The 16,876-nt window shown below is 34.0% G+C and overlaps 1 protein-coding gene across 1 annotated transcript; it reads left to right on the forward strand.

The window, feature by feature from the left end:
• The first annotated feature begins 11,081 nt into the window (after nucleotides 1–11,081).
• On the forward strand, nucleotides 11,082–15,220 carry LOC106707837 (protein hunchback). Its single transcript, XM_014499281.2, has 3 exons — nucleotides 11,082–11,251; nucleotides 12,883–12,974; nucleotides 13,321–15,220. Exons 2-3 carry the CDS (start codon nucleotides 12,885–12,887, stop codon nucleotides 15,082–15,084), a joined length of 1,854 nt encoding a protein of 617 aa, XP_014354767.2. The 5' UTR covers nucleotides 11,082–11,251; nucleotides 12,883–12,884; the 3' UTR covers nucleotides 15,085–15,220.
• Nucleotides 15,221–16,876: the final 1,656 nt, after the last annotated feature.

Raw genomic sequence — 16,876 nt, forward strand, 5'->3', positions numbered from 1 at the left:
ACTAAAAACGACGCTCACTTTCATAGGTCAGTTAATAGATATACAGGCTGATCTCAAATCAAAGATTTTAAATGGAATAGAATAAATTATAATAAAGAAGTGGTTGAAGATTACAGCTAAGTATCTAACTTTTATCGATAAAATAATATCAAATGGGCTTTTTTAAAAAATAGCCACGACGTAAACGTAAGCGTAAACATTGATTCGATTGTTTTTTTTCGTTTTACAAACAACATTAAAATTTCCTAGGATTCCTAAAATGTTAGGCGGGCTAGAATTAGGGAATGGTATCAGGTAATTAGGGAATTGCGGAAACGTATTTAAAGTACTAAATAGCGTAAATAAAAATATTGAATATTATTTTCTTTTTATGAACATCCTGTAGTAAGTCCAGTAATGACAAAAATGCAAAACGTACCTACGTCGAACAATAAAAACGGAGTCGCAAAATAGCAAATTCAATGTAAAAGAGACCTCGGCATTCGCGAAACAATTGTGGCCTCCGCAATAAATTATATTATTTTAGCACAACGCTTTTACTGCCACTCTCGCTTTTTGCCACTTGTTTTTTTTTTCGTCCTTTAGCTTCCGGATGCCACGAATCAGGGCGAAAAATTGACACGTGGCAGTTGTTAGAGGCATGTGTATTTTTAACGTTTACAACCGTTTGAAGTTATCATTTTCAATTTTTATACAGATACAACCTAATAAATACGAGTAATTTGGGGTTATCTATAATCCTTACTATTAATATTTAAACGCAAAAGTAACTCTGTCTGTCTCGTTTTCACGCCAAAATTATTGAACAGATTTAAAAGAAATTTGATACACCGATAGTCTAGAGTCTGAGAAAGGAAATAGGCTACATTTAACGTAAAAAAAAGGTTGTAATGGGTTGAAAGTGGGGGTGGAACTTTGTATGAAGTATCGTCATTACAGTTAAAAGCTTATAACTTATTTTAGGCTGTTAATTTGATATCAATAAATGTGCCCTCAAGGTTTGTATTTCAATATGTAAGATTTATGTGACTGTTGTAAGTATGATAAGTTTTATTGTAATATTTTGTAATTTTAAGTAAAATAATAAGTCTAAGTCATTAAAAATGGTACGCGAAGACAGTATTTAATATTTAAAATAACGTGACATCGATATCTTTGGCCTCGGAGTGGAAAATTTTCTCTTACGTATTTCTTCATCTTTATACCAATGTGTAGAAGATTAGGTATATTTGATCAAGTGATACCGTATTATCTTTTATACGCTAAAATTTCTACTCAGTAGTTTTTATTTATTTTTTACACGTGATAAACTTTTAAACTATACAATAATATTTGATTACACAGATGTAAATTATTTATCATTGTTTTAAAAGAATTGAGGTTTTTATTTTCGAACTGTAGTCTTATGATTGGACGAAGGTCATGGTAAAAAAGAATATCTTTTATTACTAACTTTTTAACAATATCACTTAATTGAACACTGAAAGTACAAGTTGTAATTTTTTTATACACATGTTTCTAGTCGACCAGTCTTAATTTTGGTACTGACTTACCTTTATCCAAAAATTGTTTATATTTTCATTATATGTTATTATTCTAACACACATACTCTACTTAGCTTTACGTACAGGTCTCGATTCCAAAGTAAACCTAAGTACAAATGTTAAGTAATCTGCAATACAATTAGTTAATTTAATGCCATTTGCGTTATAATGAAAGAACTATTCTTAACTAGCTTTTACACGCGACTCCGTCCGCGCGGAATAAAAAATAGAAAACGGGGTAAAAATGTGTATATGATAGACACATTTAAAATGAAATTAACTTTTTGTAGAAGCGTATATTGAGAAACATGAATAGAAAAGACAACTAAAAATACAATGACATTAAGAATGTGTTCCTTTTTCTATATTTTAAATTCTTCTTTTTTCTTAATGCCATTTCACCAAAAATATGTAAAATCTCCTTGAACATACCGGCCACCAAAAGACTACTAGTCTTTTCAATAACCGAAGACCGGCCACCGTGAGGGAGAATCTAAAAATGTTGCCTTCTGTAACGATCGTTTAAAGGACTCTATCCTCTTTGCACTTCACCGTTACATCTCATACTAAATGCTAGTTATTCAGCTCCTGTGTATTCTCTCCTCTTCTGTAATGATAATTGCTCTCATATTCGGTGGTGGAAACTCTAGTGTTTTGTGCTAATCTTCTTGGAGGTGCTGAATAATTTCTAAAACTCTGCTGTAAATGTTCTTCGTTTGTTGTTAATATATTCTGCTTAAATGTGTTGTTACTTTCTTAATTGTAAAGATGAAATCTGTGCTATCACTTCGTGTATCCGCAAAATCTTATAACTGCGTATCTTGCTAATACTGCAATGAATTCTGATTTCATCTTCTAATATTAATTATATTGTTCTGAATTTGCTAATTATTCATCTTCTTCTTGCTCAAATTATGTAAATATACTCTTATCTGCAAATCAGTGTGTTTCTAATTCTTCTTTAAATCTGATTTCAGACATCATTTCTTTCTTAAAGTTTTAGTTTCTATTTACATTTCTCATATCATTGTAACTTACTCATCTCTATACTTAGTCATTTGATTAACTTATACTAAAAAATGTTCACTATATAATCTCAATTGAAAATCAGCAACTTCATAACTAAGTATAGCTGTCATGATATAAGACGTCGAACAGCTAAATGAATCGAATGAATGTGAATATCTGACAATATGTGACTTTACTAATATGATAGAGGAATCCAGGTAAGTGGAATGGACTGTATCTTGAAAATTGTAGTGTTCTCTATCTCAGAATCTTAAATCGTTGAATCGCTTCTGAATCTCAAAACTCCAATAGAAGAGTGCTGCTGCAGTACGAAATGTTGACTTACTTGTATTGCTCTAAAGATTGCTCTGGTTCATCGCGCCAAGCGATTCTTCTTGTGTTCTTCAGCGATCTCAATTCAACTAACTTTGTATAATATCTCCTAATAATTATTTTTGTGTGATTTCCATCTAATAAGTGTGCAAGTCTTTCGCGGAGGAAACGTCGATCTCCTATTTGTTTGTGTCTGTCTTCTCTCATAAATTGCATGATGTAGTAAACATTAATAAAACAATTGTTTCCTCATTTGTCTTTCACCGCGTGGTCTTAACTTAGATACTCTATGATACTGTTCTCCACTTTTAGAGTATGTGAATTTGTAAATACTTTATTTACTAAATGCTTAAATCGGCGAACTACTTGATGGTACCACGCGTTGTATTCTCTTCTACAAATTGTTTGAAAATAACTTACTGATTAACTTCCATTGTCGTCTCCTTTTATTTTTGTCTTGTAAATTACCTTCCTCATATTTTGTTAATGTTCCCGTAGTGTTGCTTAAGTCTCATTCTGTCTACGAAAACTTCTGGAATAAATCTCGACTACTTATGTGTATGTATACTCTCTCTATCTCTCACAAAAAACTCTTTAATGTAATGATGTCATAAGTATTTCTTATATGTTGTGATTTTCTAATATTGTAAGTGCACTTTTATTTGTGTTGCTCTCTCTGTCTCGCTTTCTCTCTCTATGCCATGCTTGTTCTGACCTGTGTGACTCACTCGATAGACTCATTCCATACGAGTGAACTATGCCTGTCTCCTTGTCAAATATACCATTATTGTATGACCTCAGTCCTCAGCTTAAAGTAATGGTACCTCACTCATTAAGAGACAGGTGGACCCTTTATTCCACATCATGAAAAAAGGGCTGTGACAGGGCAAAAGCAATGCAATGACATCTAGGTGGAAGGTTGTATATTGCGTCTTACCGCACTCTTAACTCATCTTACCTTCACCTATGTTTGTTACCTCGTTTTGTCATCTATCCTTTTAACCGAGACTAACTACTCGGTAATAAACGAGATCTGTGTGTCCTGGGCATGTAGAGCGCTAACGACGTGTGAATAGTCTGTCTGAAAAAACATCTGTTAGTGCTGTTGTATACAGTAACATATTGACCAGGCTGCATTTTACAGGAGAAGTGTAGTAGTACTAATTGTTCCTTCTCCTTCGGGTCTTTTGTTTTCCTGCTGTTGTATTCATGTTCTCCCAATATATCTACTTCCAGGGTGTGTGACTGTCTGCTGTTTCAAATTAATATTTTACAAGATGTGAGTTTCTTACTTAATGAATAATACTGAGCGGTTGCTTAAAATGCTTTCTTGTTTCAATGTGTTTTTAACTTATGTATGGTTCTTGTAAAGTAATATGTTTGATAGCATTATTGATTGAGGTATCTTACAATTCTTCTGTAGTAAACTGCGCTATCAATTCTTCTTAAGGAAACGTGTAAGAATACAATTTGCAACATACCGCTTATAATCCTAATACTTCTTAAGAATAGTCCAGGCTTCTGCAACTTCTCGACTTACTTGTACTGTTTCAAGCAATGTTTATTTCTTCCTTAGACTATGTAAATATGATTAATAAGCTTCCGTATTGTTGTTGACTGAGACATCTTAAAAATTGTGAAAATTGTTCTTAAAAGCGTTATTTATAACCACTCAACAGTATCCATTGGTCTTGTAAAATATGCGGCTCGAATCGGACCAAAATGTATATGGTAAAAACATTTAAAATTAAATTAACTTTTTGTAGAAGCGTATATTGAGAAACATGAATAGAAAAGACAACTAAAAATACAATGACATTAAGAATGTGTTCCTTTTTCTATATTTTAAATTCTTCTTTTTTCTTAATGCCATTTCACCAAAAATATGTAAAATCTCCTTGAACAAAATGTCTATGCCTATGTCCGTTTCCTGGGTCTAAGCTACCTCCTTACCAATTCTCAGCCATATCGGTAAAGCCGTTCTTGAGTTATAAATAGTGTAACTAACACGACTTTCTTTTATATATATAGATAGATATAACTATTATACGTATACGTTAATCATATACACGAAAAATATATCAAGCCTTAAGACTTGAAATGTTTTTTTAAAACAGAAGGGGGCAAACGAGCAGCGGGAACACCAAGGTGTTCATCGACGCCCATGGAAATCTGCAATACCAGAGGAATCGCAGATGTGTTGCCGGCCTTTGAGATGGTGATACGCTCGTTTCTTGAAGGACCCTAAGTCGTAGCGGTTTGGAAATACTGACATGGACAGACATACATATGGGTTATTATTATAGGGGAGTATTAAGAAAAGATTTTACCAAATTCATCACCTAAGGTTCTAAACGAGGCAAAGTTTTGTAGGTAGAAATGTAATCACAAAGAATTATTTTTTTAAAATTCAATTAACATTACCACTTTCCAGTGTGTTTTTGAGGGTATTTTCAAATTTTACTTGTTTACTACTAAAGTTGGGAATAAACATTTTTAAGCGTTTTATAATTCGACGGGAATCTGCTAGTATTTAATAAATTTACGTAAATAAAAACTCTATCTAAAAACCTAAATAATGCGTAGCTCCATTAACCTTCTTTACGAGGTGCAACCGTATATAAAATAAAGCCGTAATTTTATATTCGCGCAGGCTCGACTCATTCATATACGACGGGGCAGGAGACAGGGGGCGAGGGACAGGGTGGACATTAAGCGGTGAGGAGGGGAGGTTTGGGAGGCTGGGTTTAGGGAGCGGCCCTCCGCTCGGGATAGATTTGAAGGTACAATCATTTTTTATGCGAGGGGAAATAATACTCATAAAGAGGTGAATACACTGGGAACAAAATAAACATAGGTAATTTTCATAAAATAGAACACAATTAGTGGCTACCTAGATATTATCACACAAGTAGAAGTTGAAAACTCAACCAATAATTTTAGGAATGCTCAAACTTATTATAGGTTCAATGGTTATCCAAGAAGACACAAAACTGAATTGCAAATGTGTAACAAATTTATATAATTTAATTTATACTCGAACAAAATAGTACATAACATTTCATTGAAATCTAAAATAAATAATTACATATTAATATGTTCCACAGTTCTGACTTTCACAATGTGTTACTAACAAGTTTTCCTCATTAACTTGATCAATTTTAAACAGAGAGTCCTAGAGCAGTTATACACGTAGGATCAGAACAAATATCTTGACAACACCTCACTCAGATGGTTATACTGATACTTACGTAACTATAAATTACAGCTCAATTTGGAATGTACAGCTGAAAAGATACTTTCGAATTTATTTAATCAATCGTTGTCTTTCTCCCGATATGCCCCCAGCCTTGCGTGGGCCGGCCCTCCGTAATAAAGAGCGTGTCTCGCAACTGCCATAAAGGCTGAGCACATTACTTTTTACTGGACGCGATAAGGGCACTTTTCTTCGAAGCTGTGGCCGGCTAGGCGCATATCTCTGCGAGCCTCAGCCAGTGCACTGACCGGAAAATGGCGAATATTACAACGCTATCGATTGGATTTAATACTCTATGGTTTGACCATTATCTTGTATATAAGACTTTTCGTACTCATTAGATCAGTTATCAGATTTTAAAACCATCATTCGATGGCAAAAAAAACTTCCACAAAAATGTCAACAGTAGAGTTATTCAGCATTTTTGTAGAAGATTTTTCACCCAACTAAATTTATGATAAATTAAAAACTTCCTTCGCTTTCAATTACATCTACATCGGCAAATATTTTATAATTTAAACGCATTTTCTATAACGGGCATGTTAATTACCCGTTAAAACGACGACCATTATTTTACAATTATTGAAATTCGATTAGTTGTTTGTGTTCTCTCGCCGTCGTATACCGACCACGTAGCCGGCGCCGACAAAGAAACTATGTCGTTTTTAAACTAATAAAACTAATTACATCTTGATGTCTTTGCTTGCTCATGACGCGTAGGCGTCGGCTGTCTTATATTAAGCTTTGCTTTATCATCAGTGGTACTAGCACGAATAACTGCGATAATCTTATTCGTATCGTCATTTATATCAAAATTAGTATAAGGTTTTTGGTTTACTTTACGCCCAATAGGGATTGTAAAGATTTTAATACAAGTGTTGTCGATAACGATTAGATGACGCATGTCACAAATATTCGAGCTAGGCTCCCTGTACCATATAGCCGCAAAAACCGCAACCGAAGTAAAAAAATTAAATAACCTTTTATTATTTTCCTGATTAAAAAAAAACAAGTTCTAATGGCAACCTTGGTCAGACCCGTTGGTCTGACCAAGTCCAGACAATATTGGGACTCAACATTCCGACCGCCATGAGACAAGCCGCGGACAGAGCGGTGTGGAAGAAGCTCGTCGACACATCAGTGAAGGCACTTCAAGATGAGCACGACCTTCAGTAATGAAGAGTACGAAGAAGAAGAAGAATGGCAACCTTGCAACTCCGTCATCAGATCAGTACCATGTCATCATAATACTGTTTTGTCTCGTAATTTCTCTAAATCAGTTAACCGGAAGTTGATCAAATTTAAATTTCAAGATTTGATGACAAACATCGCGACAGGTGAAACGAAATAAAAGCTTGTAATTATTCTAAACTGGTATGAATTTTATCGTTCCATGAATTTAATGCAGTCACACACATCGGATATCGCATGAAAGTTTTAAACTTGAAGATATACTCGAATTTTATAGTACACAAAATTGTACATCATATCTTATAGGTTAAACATGTAAGGTTAAAAAACTCAAACCTAACATTTGTGGCCTACATAAAAGACAGGCTCAGTATGAAAAACCATAGCTAATGTGTAGTTTCTAAAGTGTGTTTTTGAATGTCCAGTGTGCTACAAAAGTTATGCTTCGCTTCACTTTCGCTTCTGCAGTTGTGTTGCAAGAGTATATTCCTAATATAAAATAAGTGGCGCCATTTATTAATAAATCTCAATACAAATTCCTTTTCTTCTGAATAAATGTATTTCTTTCTTTCTTTCTTTCTTTCAAATTCCGATAGTCAGTAATAGTTAAAAGTTCTCTTGAGGCTAAACCCGTTTATCTCTAAAACACTGGTAATAGGAAAATAAGACTTTAATGTGTATGGTTTATTTCTAAATAGTATAATATTAAACATTATAAATACTTTTTTACACTATTAGCGGTAAGGCAAATTTACTAATTTATTTTAATTTATGAAATTTTTAAGTTACTCGTGGTGTTTTTGAATATATCAGGTCCAATGACATGACATTTGCAAACTAAGTAATAAAATTAACTCAGTTATAATTTTAAGGAATTGCGAAGATGCCACACGGGCGGCGCGATGACGACGCTACCGCAACGCTGCAGCTTGTGTTGTCAAAAAATCAATGTTTCCACCAGAAATCCATTTCATTGACGTCTACTAGTCGTACTTGAATTACATATTGTCGTCTCTTACATTTTCTTTGAGAAAAAAAAACTGCAATATGGTAATAGTGCACTTACACTGACTACAACTGCCTGTCAGAGACTATCTTGCCAACTTTGTAATTTTGTTTGTGCGTCGCCGCGCATGTGGCATCTCTCTAATCTATGACCGAAGGCCACGTACTATAGAATAGACGAGAACGGCAGACATTAACCGCAACCGAAAGGCTAACGATAAAACAATCATTCCTTAAAAAAAAATGAGTTCAAAAATTATACTTGAAAGTTGCTTTAAAACTTTGGAGTTCAGTTTTCTAAGTGTCATTTGTTAGCTAAGTTACTTGCGAAGACTCAATGGGTAACCGTCGCAAAAAAAATCAATACAATTTAATTTATGAATTACTACTATATTAGTGTTTATTATTTAAAAAATGTACGGCTAGAATTTGCACGTGTAACAGAACAAGTTGTTTATGCCACTTAGCAAGGCCATGAACTGTTTTTTACTTCATGTACCTATTGTTACCGCGAATGTAAAATATGCCACAAAAACTTAATTTTTTATTATTCTCCAAACGACTTGTTTTTTTTTATTTAAAAATTAACTCATTTAGAACCTCACATTAGTTCCAATGAACAGTTTAAAACAAATAGAATATTATTAATATATTCAAAAAATGATTCTCCATTTTTAGCCGACTTCAAAAAGAAGGAGGTTATCAATTCGACTGAATTTTTATAGTTTCCAAGTAAAATAAATTATTTTTATGCATGCTTATTCTTACGACTATATTTATAATAATTATTAATTTCTCATACTAATAAAATCAACATAGCAGAAGTTGAGAAACAAATTATTAGTGGATTTATTATTTCATTTGCTTTCGCTCGCGACTCATTCCGCGCGGAATTAAAAAAAATACTTTATACGTGGCCTATCTATAACTCCAGACTGTGTTCTACATATATGCCATCGAGATCCGTTAAGCCGTTCTGGAGATAACTTCAAGCAAACATCCATCCATCTAAACATTCGCATTTATAACATTAGTAAGGTTTGAAATATTGTTTTTTAAATAGTTTTAAAGACTGTAGAGTACAATTACAGCACGCATCAATATAATATTCTGAAGATGGTTTTTAATTCTTCTGTATGTTTTTTTACTTGTATATACTTTGTTTCTTATTGACTGAATTTACACAGGCCATTAGTGAGCGTGGGATAAATAAATACGAGCTTCTTTGTGTTAATACAATTATTGTTTTCAATGTTATCAATAAATGATTTCTTAGTAAGAAGATGATTACTTCGTTCCTTTCCACAACTACTACACGTAAACAATAACGTGACACTAACAAAACGTTAGAATTACATTAAAATAAGAGCGTCGGTGGCTCAGGGGTTGAGCACTTGACTTGAAATCTGCACGATACCCGCCATGCACCAATGTGTTTTTATGTGATTTAAGAAAATAGATTTTCTAAACGAATTAAAAAAACGAAAAATATTTACGAAAATTTTTAGACATATGAGAATTTGTAATGCCAAAAAATTGCACAAAACATGTTATGATCTCAATTTTGTGTCAATATCAATGAATAGATTTTCCAATTTTAAAAAAGTTCAAAAATACAAACTATCCTTTTATACATTTTGTGGGCGACCTTATTAATATAAATTTTTATTAATTTCGCACAAATCACATCAAAGTAATTAAGTTCTTAGTTACTTATAATAATAACAAGTGCAATAAAACATCAATACGAGAATACAAATAGAACGATCATTTAATTGGTTGTAGCTCTCTCGATATCATTAAAAAAAAACCATATCTTTTTATAGAGCTCGCTCTCTTATTGGTCGCATGATCGTTGTAAAAAGCTCGCCGCCCATTCACCGCGCCTGCCTTTGTAACACGTTTTTTATTTTAGCTTTTTACGTCCCACATCATTATGTGGTGTATACATATGAGGGTGTTTTTTTAGATGTATACACCTATCACAAGAGGTACATATAAAATCAATTCCCTTTTTTTAATTTTCATCTGTTGGAAAAATGTTTTCAATCAGATATTGGTTTTTAAAAAAATATTTTTATTATAACGTCTCATATAAAAACAAAAATATGTCCTAATTTTTTTTTTAACATAATATATTTTTAAACTCTTTAAGTTCTTTGATAGTAATATCTTAATTATGTGTCATAAATTGACATTAGGGACATTTGTTTAGAAATTAATTTTGTCAGAAACGAGTAAACATTTTTTTTTTCATGATTTGTTTCTTACAATACTTATGACGTATGTTTTATTGTTTTTAAATGATGTATTTTTGTACATTAATGACCTTTGTGTTACAAAAATAAATGGCCATCAAACAAATAAACTGCATTAAGACCGTTAAAAATACAATGGGATATCTCATTTGCTTATAAGTTATTCTTTTATTGCCAAATAATAGCTGACTCGGCTCCGCATTATTCTAACGGCGATGGGCAGCTATGAGACTCATTTTATTTTTTTTAATATTAATAATACATAAACAATAACTTAATAACTTGATCCCCACCCACAGTAGCTTGGCTGGCATTGGTTCGAATGAAAATAGGCTGTGGGGGTGTGAATGGGACAGATGTATCGGGTGATAGTGTTGTTTCGCTCTCGAGAGAAAACTTCGTCGCCTTCAAATGTGAAATACATTTATCGATGTTTGGGGCATAAAAATTGACAGATCTTTTTTCAGTAGTTTGCGAGTTGCGGCAGCGGTCACATCGCATTTGGCCGTCGCGGCGAAGGGTTGTGTTTAAAACATCTTCAAACATTTTACGTGATATTGTTTTGCAAATTAGTGTTCGATTGAACAAAGTGAAGTTTGAGAACAGTATTAGTGTGCCGTGATTTTTAGTCAATATTCACAATACAAAACGGAACGGTAAGAAGAAATTAATTCTTATATGCCTTTTTATTTCTTCTATATAATTCAATACATTTTTGTTACATTTTTTTTAATTTAATTAGTATTTATCATTTTTTTTAATGGATTTAAATCTAAAGTTTTAATTGTATTTAAAATATTTAATATATTTTATGAGCATATTTTTATTTTATATATGACATATTGGTACGCTTATATTTAAGAACACTTTTCTCTTTATTAAATAAAATTTTATTTTATTAATAATAGTAAAGCCTGAGTGGTGATGTTTGCCGTCGGAACACTTGTCAATAATAAATAGTATTTTGTATTGCGAAAAAATAGAGGCTACGTGCAACATATTGCGAATTTCGCTTCACCCACAATCACACGCTTCGTAAGCTGATTTTGCAAAAACAACCAAATTACGCAACCAATATAAAGCGATAAAAACACGAATTACTTCAAAATCGTTGCGATTTTTATGAAAGAAACATTCGCAAATCCGATCGAAGCACGTAGTAAAAAACGATTACATCAAAACCTGCCGCTGGACGCGGAAAATTCACAGCCACTAAAACTGTTTTCTTTAATTTGCATTTATATTTACAGTTATACCGCAAGTATTGTTATTACGTTATTGTTTTGAATTTTATGTTCCGTCATTTATTAATTCTGTTAAAATTAAGTACATCATGTCAATGGCAGGATGTTTTTTCTTTGCCTCGGTTTGATTTCTCTGATAACGTACAACTCTTGACTGGTCTAGCAAGTACGTGAATAGATACATACCTACAAATTTATCATAATGGAGCAATGGTTTAATTAAAGACAATACAACGCGACGGGTACTGACTGAACTTCATGTCGAAGTAGTTTTAAGATTTAGAGACCTGGCTTTTAATATTAATGGGATAGAATAACTTTTGAAAGTAACAAATAATTTTTATCCATTATCACTTTTAAATTAAAAAATCCGTTTATATTATTCAGTTGGAATTTTCTATTTGTAGAACATAAACTACATAATATTTCCTAAAGTAGTCCAAACGAAAATAGCTTGTTAATTGAATATTTGCAATAATGCATTTTATACGACCTACATTAATTACATCAATTTAGAATTGTTTGTTTAACACTTAATATCATTACAACATTAGTATGTTTGTTAACTACTTTATGGCGGTATCAATAATTACCGCATTTAGTTAACTACAAAAGTGCCGAAAAATTTAAATAAAGGTCTTAATTTGTTGGTAACTAGTTATACTTTTATTGCATACCGAAAGAAAAATACTACTTTAAAGTAAATAAACAGTAATAAGCTCCTCAAACTCGAAAATAATCCTATAATCTCCGAATTAAGTTCTAAATCTTTATTAATATTGCCGACTTAAGAAGTTTCTTAAGAAACATTGTCTCAAAGACCTAGAGAATCTGTATAGACACCACCAGTCACAGGCAACATTGCTCTAAATCTTTCTAGGAAGTTAATGACAAAAATCTTATGCAAAATTTGAATTTCTTTGCGACAAACGTTATTTCATCAGTGAAATATAAAGTAAAATTACTTTATGATTCAACTTTTTCATTATATATATAGATAATGCGTTCTACATACAATTTCTAAAAGAACATGTCTATTGCAGGAATGCTGAGTTGCGCTTCCCCGGCCGGCATGCCGCCCGGCCCCCACACGCATACTCCCAACTGGGGCTCGCTTTTACAGCCTCCCACTATTGTAAGTATTGTACTCGAAGACATAAACATCTTTAGGGATAAATTAGATTTTAATAACATAAAGAAATGAAACTAGAAATAAAACGACTCCAACTCCATATTCAGTATTACAAATAACTCTTGGAGAAACTGTAACCTAAAATGCAATATATAGGTGTCTCTGGCGTGAAAGTAACTATGTTACTCAAAAAGTATTAAAATGTCAGCAAATACTTTTTTAATATCTTTTCAATCAAGATATAAAGATTATTTATATCTTAAAAAGTGTTTTACCAACAAATAATAAAGACTCAAATGTAAAATTCCCCGATCATTTTAGTATTCTAAATTCGTGTTTATCATTTTAGAAATCCGAACCAATGGAAGACGGCGGCTTTGCAAAGGATCAAACCAGCGGATTCTACTCGGAAGGCTTTCACAGCGCTTCCCCTTCCTCTTCGAGTAAGGATTCAAACGGCCACTCGCCGCGCAGTGTGGGCAGCGTCGGCGAACCAATGCCCTTCTACGAAAACATGTCTCTCAAAGCCAAAGCTAATCTCGGCATGCATCTAGGATCATATCAAAATGGGATGCCCTACAGTCTTCTCACACCTCCTGGTTTCGAGGCGCGCAACAACGAGGATCGCGGTCATTCACCTGGATACGAAACTTCTTATTCCCCGAGAACATTAGCACCGCCGGTCCATGTGTCCACGCCGATATCGAGAGCCGACGCCACACCGCCTAAATCACCACCTGGTTCACCAGATAGAGAGCAGGAGGCGCGTTCATACGAACGATTCCATGATTCCGGGTTTGATGGTAACCAGAATAAGCCCGAAGTTGACGACGGACGTGATGGATCCGGTCTCGATGACGACTTTGACGAAGAGCCCGGATTGAGAATCCCCGCGGTCAATTCCCACGGAAAAGTAAAAACGTTCAAATGTAAACAGTGCGAGTTCGTCGCTGTCACAAAACTAAGCTTTTGGGAGCACAGCAAGGAACACATCAAGCCGGAGAAGATGTTGAGTTGTCGTAAGTGTCCCTTCGTCACAGAGTATAAGCACCACCTGGAGTATCACATGAGAAATCATCTTGGTTCGAAGCCATTCCAGTGCACCCAATGTTCCTACTCCTGCGTTAATAAATCAATGCTCAACTCACATTTAAAATCTCATTCTAACGTTTATCAATATCGTTGCGCTGACTGCAACTACGCCACCAAATACTGTCACTCGCTAAAACTTCATCTACGCAAGTATCAGCACAATCCCGCTATGGTTCTCAACTTAGACGGCACACCCAATCCCCTGCCAATAATAGACGTTTACGGCACGCGGCGGGGACCGAAACAAAAGCCCTTGTCGAAAATATTCGAGCAATCCGCTATGAACAACAATAACAATCCCCAGCACAATCAGGCGCCATCGCATCCCATCTTCGGAGGTCATTTTCCTGTCAATCTGTCTCCTTACCTGCCGCCACTGCTACCTCATTCGTTCTTATTCCCACCGAACAATAACTACGAACAGCGGACGTCACCCATACCTGAAGCTGTTCCAGAAAAACGGCAAACGGTTTCACCTCAATCTATTCTCCAACAACGCCTATCGTACGGGGAACGACCGTCAGGAAGCGGAGCTGTGTCACCGCCAGCTAAATCACCGGCTAGTCTACCACCGACACCAACCGCCGCCCGCAGCACAACACCGGCACAAGCCAATGACGCGCTCGATCTGACGAACGCTAAGACCAGTGAAGCAGGTTCTCCGCCACCAGGCGAGCGGTCTATGCCATTGACACCCACTACATCATTGAAGAATAGAAGAAAAGGTCGCGCGTTTAAATTACAGCCGGCGGCGTTGCGTCTTCAACACGAAGACAATAAGTTAGGTGACGAGGAAGTGTCCGGGTCGGAATCTGATGCGTCTGCAGACGTGCCTACCTCGTCAGCGTCAAGTACGTACTCGTGTCAGTACTGCGACATTACTTTCGGCGATCTAACGATGCACACCATCCACATGGGTTTTCATGGGTACAACGATCCATTTATGTGTAACAAGTGCGGAGAACGCAGTGCCGACCGCGTTGCGTTCTTTATTCACCTCGGCCGAGCGCAGCACGCCTAGCTCCTTACCAAACATTTTTATCCCTAGTCAACGCTTTCGAGTTCAAAATAGCCACTAAAAGGATAGGGTAAGTTTGAATTGTAGCATAATTTTAGAAACTGATGTCAGTTGTTATATTTAAAACCAAAGAGTCTCATAGCCAGACTGAGAAATTGCGTTTTTTTGCGTTATTCAGTTATTTCATCATACTAAAAGTTTTAACTTGACGTGATGTTTATATTTAATGGAAGTATGGATAGGGTTTGTTTGAAGTTTGATTAGTAAATGCTCTTTCTATACTTTAAGGGCATAACAAGAAGCCATAATAATGTTAATAATTACTACATCTGGCATATTTGTTATCATAAAATTTCATGCAAAAACTGTAATATGTAATACTAGTATGTATGTATCGTTTTTTTTTTAATTTCATTGACAGTCTGACATGTCCGTCTTTTGTTTCCAAACTTTTTTGTCACTTTTAAATTAAGTATTTCTGAAACTGTATAAATGTTGTAGTGATATATTTTTAGTATTAGTTAGTGATTAAATAAATAATCAGTCACATATTAGTTTAGCATAAAGTATACGTAAAATTGGTTCCAATTTTAAATGTGTTAAGCTCATGCATATTATAATAGAATGAATGACCAATAAGTTAAAGACTGTTCTTCTTTATGTAAGTACAAATCACTTATAACGAAGTATATACTTTTTTTAGTTTATTTTGGCTGTATTCTATATTAAGCTACGTGTACAATATGATGAAACGGTGAAGTTACCTATTAAATATAGTACTTTAGATTATCACATAAAATGTAGTTTTGTGAATTCTGGTGTTATTTGTAATATAGTCAAATTATTTATAACTGTAGAAAAAGATTTATTCTATTTATTTATTTTAAAACAAGTATCGTATCAAATGTGATTTGCTTTACTTTGCTAAGTTTTTAATTTCGTGATTATTGTATTTATATCCGCATTCACTTTAGTATGTCTTAAAATATAATATGAAGAGATTGTTTGAAATGAGATATAGTGAATTAAGATTGTAACCAAATGATATGTTTGTGTGCTGGATACATTAATTAAACGGTCAGTTTTGTCTCATATTGTGTTTAATTTGAGGCCTAATTTTAGTCCTCGTTTCTTTCCCACCTTTTCTTATAATGAAAGGATGGGAATGGGAAGTGGAGTTGACGGAGGAGGGACGCATATGAAGAGTATATATTCTATTTTTGTGTATCTCCTCCTCTGCCTATTAAAGATAGGCAACACATCTGCAATTGCGGATGTCTATGGTCAGAGGTCGCTATTTAGGATTTAATCTTAAATTAACAATGGATTGATTAAAAAGAGTATAAATTTGAAAATTTTTATCGTTTGATCGACCGCCTCATTTTTATGAAATAAATATGGTTTTCCCTTATTTTGCAAACCATAGACGAATATTGCCCATAGTTAAATAATGTTGCTTGAATAATAGACGTCGTATATCGAAGTATGGTATAGAAGTCTTCATATAAAAGTAGTTTTCTTTCTCGTTTTAACAAACTTATAGCAATATAAGAATGCACTTCTAAATTCGATGCCGAAGGCTGGCGGCAGTTACTAGTACGTCACATCACCACCACTGACGTCACGACGATCTAAAGAGCTAACTAAAAGTAGACAACCCATTTTCTTTGAAACTGTAATATTTGCCTTTATTACATAGAAAATAAAAAAAAACTACTGCATAAGAGTTTTTTAAATTAATTTGTTTCTTTTTATTTGTATCATCATACATTTTACTATAAATTCTCAAGTTTAG

The sequence above is a fragment of the Papilio machaon genome, chromosome 3 (assembly GCF_912999745.1).
Source record: "Papilio machaon chromosome 3, ilPapMach1.1, whole genome shotgun sequence".
Taxonomy (NCBI): domain Eukaryota; kingdom Metazoa; phylum Arthropoda; class Insecta; order Lepidoptera; family Papilionidae; genus Papilio; species Papilio machaon.

Excerpts from the sequence above, each read along its gene's own strand:
- LOC106707837 (XM_014499281.2), top strand. The coding sequence starts at position 12,885 with ATGCTGAGTTGCGCTTCCCCGGCCGGCATGCCGCCCGGCCCCCACACG. Across the intron at positions 12,975-13,320 it reads TTTTACAGCCTCCCACTATT|AAATCCGAACCAATGGAAGA; the intron begins GTAAGTATTGTA and ends TTATCATTTTAG.